General features: G+C 41.0%; 1 protein-coding gene across 1 annotated transcript in view; it reads right to left on the bottom strand.

The window, feature by feature from the left end:
• The window catches only part of LOC119283972, a 2,672-nt gene extending 1,226 nt beyond the window's left edge, over positions 1-1,446 (bottom strand). Inside the window, exons 1-2 of the mRNA XM_037563304.1 lie at positions 1,442-1,446; positions 1,160-1,371 (exon numbers count right to left, since the gene is read on the bottom strand). Of these exons, the coding sequence (XP_037419201.1) occupies positions 1,160-1,371; positions 1,442-1,446 (217 nt within the window). The remainder of the gene's footprint in view (positions 1-1,159; positions 1,372-1,441) is intronic.
• Positions 1,447-4,026: the final 2,580 nt, after the last annotated feature.

The following is a 4,026-nucleotide window of genomic DNA, read 5'->3' as shown; positions in this document are numbered from 1 at the left end:
CAAAACTCACGAATTAGAATTTAGACACACTATCTAGCACAAGGCCAAAAGCACCATTTGTCCGTGACCGAGACGACACATGCAAGCACAAACTCAATGCACGCCATAGGAGCACCCCTATATCGAAGGCAACACAATATCGCTAATCGTCATCACCTATCGAGCCTGCGATCTGGCAATTTCGACTACAACGCAACTAAGCTTCAATACTGAACCCACAACAAGTAGCACCGCTATCACTCCGGCCAAACCATTTCTAACGGGCACCATCAAGGCAACAAGGAAGCTCTAAACATTGTCCTCGTTGCCACGCAAGTCGCCAAACCACGGGTGTAAACTGAGTTGAATTTTTTTGCCATGGCAAAACGATATCGTATAATTGTGCGTGACTACAACAGTACCGCCGAAAAACTTGCTAAGACAACTTATCAGAAAAACAAGATGAATATAACCAGAGTCGCAGTTTCGCATGATGACTGCAGCTCGAATCCCATGAGATCATCCCCAGTGCTCGGTGATAAGAGATGTGCTTATAAAAATAAGCCATTTTTTCCTTCAACGTGAATGCTTATTTGCACCGTAATATTTTCCGGCAAGCATATGCTGGAAGAGGATGGCAAGCACATATTTTTATGGCAACTTTACCTGGTAAGAGACGGCAAATCCTGCCGTTTTTTGCCGCAAAATTTCTCTTGTTACCAAAAAAGTCATGCGTTTCAGAAAAAACTGCCAGCCTCAATACCTAATACAACTAAACTTGTCATCTAAAACGTTCGCGGATGCCCACCCCTCACAGCGAACATTCGTCAGCTATTGCGGTCCTATTTCTATGGCAGGGTGCCTAATAAAGTACTGCTTTACACAATAAACACCGGTGCTTAAGAAAAAAAAACACCTTCTTAAACAACCTGCAGCTCTACAGGGCAAACCAGGAACTGCGAGGCTCGTCAACCTTAAAGTTGAAAGTCTTCCACTTTTGCTCAAGGTCCATTGCCACAAAAAGATGCTAAATCCGCCGAGTCGTGGAGGTCAAATCCAAGTTTATGAAGTGAGCGGGGCCAAAGAAGTGCCTTTCTCGAGAGGATGGTCTGCTAGATCCGACGGAGAAGGGAAACGATATCTTAGCTACTACTGGTACAACAGAGTCTGTCTTGCTTACATTCGCACCTTGGGATTTCAGGAAGAAATGCAGCTGCCGGCTTGAGGGAGACGAGGAGGCCGGGTGTTAGCAATCTGAGGCGGTTGCTCCGGCCGGCCGGCCCTTGAACGCCGTCGCCTTCGACCTTGAGAGGAGAGTTGGAGAGGGAGGAGACCCGGAGACTGAGCGAGTCAACAAGGGGATCTGTGACTGTGACTCCGCGACAGCAGTCCCTCGGAGAGGTTGTTCAAGTGTGTGTGTCTGCGCTCGGGGAGGCCCAGGCCCGAGAACGAGGGCACATACCGCATCATACACAGGATAGGGTCCAATTATATTGGTCTTTTTCTGCCGGTTAAACAAATGGAATCACTAGTTAAGGGGTTAATGCTAAAAAAATAGTTAAGGGATTATATTTTTCGTATACTGTAGCAAAATACTGTAGCAATTGCTAGCTTTTTAGCAAGCACAACTGACTGTGGAGCACATCTACGCCTTTCCATTTTTGCGAAGCACAGTTGCAATTCCTGGCAAAAGCACAACTGTGTTTTATAGTGGAGCACATATGCGCCTTTCCATTTTTGGGAAGCAAAGTTACAATTCTTGGCAGAAGCACAACTGTATTTTATAGTGAAGCACACCTGTGCTTTTCACATGAAACCAATCCCCCAGAAACCCTAGGAAAACCAAGCAAAATTAAAAAATATATATATATGCAGAAAATATGCTCCCACCAGTGTGCTTAGCACGCAACACATGCTGCTAGGGCACTCCCATATTACCCGCCGGGAATCCCCTCGAAGGGGTACACAAGTTGCTCCCTTAAACAAGTCATGCAGACACATTTATAGGTTGCTTGCAACAAGCACTTTCCTCGCCTCACCTACACCCTTGTCTCTCGCCTCGTCTATTGGGTCAGCCCATGAACTACGCTCGTCTACTAACGCGCTTATCGCTTGTTTGTTTCCTTGCCTAGCTACGATGCAATCTCATTGCTTACTTATAAAATTTTGTCCCGTTAGTTACTAGGTCAATTTACACATTAAAAATCCAGCTTCTCTGTAAATTAAAAATTGTTTGCGAATTAGAAAAATATTTATTAAATATTAAAATCAATGTTTGCCATTTAAATACGTGTTCATGAAATTTAAATAACATGTCATACCATTCAGAAAATGTTGATGACACTTAAAACATCTCCACATGTTTACAAAATTATTCACAAAAATATTTTAAAATTTCATGAAATTTTAAAAATCCGTTCAAGCAATTTTTTTAGAAAAATATGTTTGTGACAAAAAAATGTCCACTGGGTAAGAAAAACTTTCTCACATTGTATTAATAAAATGTTAATTGTGTATTTTAAAAGTTTTCAACATGTATTAAAAATTGTTCAACATGCATTCAAAAAATGTTCAACATATATCTGAAAAAAATTAACATGATTTAAAAAAATTCAACATGTGTACGAAAAAGTTTCAATGTGTATCTGAAAAGTTGTTTAACGTGTATTCAAAAAATATTAAAAAAATATTTTTTGAAAAATAAGAAACAAAATCTAGGAAATTAACAGAAAAAAAAACTACAAATAAAAAGAAATGATAAAGGAAAACATAAAAAAGATAAAAATAAAAATGAATGAAACCTTCAAAGTATCATGTGAATGGTTCCTAATACCGCACAAATAGTGTCCGACTCCTCGCTAATGGGCCACGGCTCGTGTAGCATCGCCTGAGGCGAGCCCTAAGAAGGAAACCCAATAAGCAATTTGTAGCATTTGTGGAGTCATCCTATGCACCCGTTCATGGGAGCTCCTATATCTATACCTGCTACTAAAGTAATGTGCATTTCTCAGAATTTTTTTATCCGTTCACCCATGTTATTTCTTTCGATTTTTTGAGAATTTTTCCTATCCGAGGTGGTACTGTTTTTTTGAGACTCGGGAGTCAACAAACATAGATGAGAACGGATGTCTAAAGATTATTTGTGGTTCAACTCCCGTTATTTGTGGGCATTGATACGTCTCTAAGTATCTATAATTTTTGAAGTATTCATGTTATTTTTACATTAATTATTTTTGCCTTTGGCAGCAATTTATATTTTTTTTGGGGCTAACATATTAATCTAGTGCCAAAGGCCAGTTTCTGTGTTCTAGTGTTTTCGGGTGTCGTAAGAATTTTTCAAGAAAGAAAGTACTGAATTTTTAACCGACCTTGCGGTGCCTGTAAAATCACGATTTTATTCGGGTAACTTGGACGCGAAATTGCCAAACCGACCTCATCCGAAAATTTTCCTATAGTAGAGCTCTATAAACAAATTCCATTCGTGACGGGACTCAGAATCCTAGCGCCTAGCAAACTGCTCTATCGGGATCCAACCCCCTCCGAGAGCCATGGTGGCCAAGGACCAGGGGAGTGAACCTCTCCCCATCTAAGGTGAGGTCATGGAGGAAGAAGCTAGAAGGGGAGCCTCTCTCCCCCTCTCTTTCTCGGTGGCGCCGGAGTGCGCCGGGGGAAACCATCATCTCAACGATCTTCTTCATCAACGTTGTTGTATTCACCAACATCTCCATCACCTTCCTTGCCACTTTTCATTGGTCCACTCTCTCGCAACCCGTTGTAATCTACTACTTGAACATTGTATTGTGATCGTATGAATTATTATCCAATGATTTGTGTTGTCACTATTGTGTCTGAGTAGCTTACTTTTGTCTTATGGGTTAATTGGTGAATTTCCATGATGGTTTGAGGTTCTTGTGATTATGTTATTGTCCTTTGGTACCCATCATATGAGCGCATGCCTGGATCACACCATAGAGTTAGTTTTATGTTGATAGGACTATACGTATGTGGATAGGAATGGCTGAAACCTCGCCGGACAATGAAAAATGA

The sequence above is a fragment of the Triticum dicoccoides genome, chromosome 4A (genome assembly GCF_002162155.2).
Source record: "Triticum dicoccoides isolate Atlit2015 ecotype Zavitan chromosome 4A, WEW_v2.0, whole genome shotgun sequence".
NCBI classification, from domain to species: domain Eukaryota; kingdom Viridiplantae; phylum Streptophyta; class Magnoliopsida; order Poales; family Poaceae; genus Triticum; species Triticum dicoccoides.
Note: the sequence above shows the minus strand (reverse complement) of the source record. Positions and strands in the feature narration are given on the sequence as shown.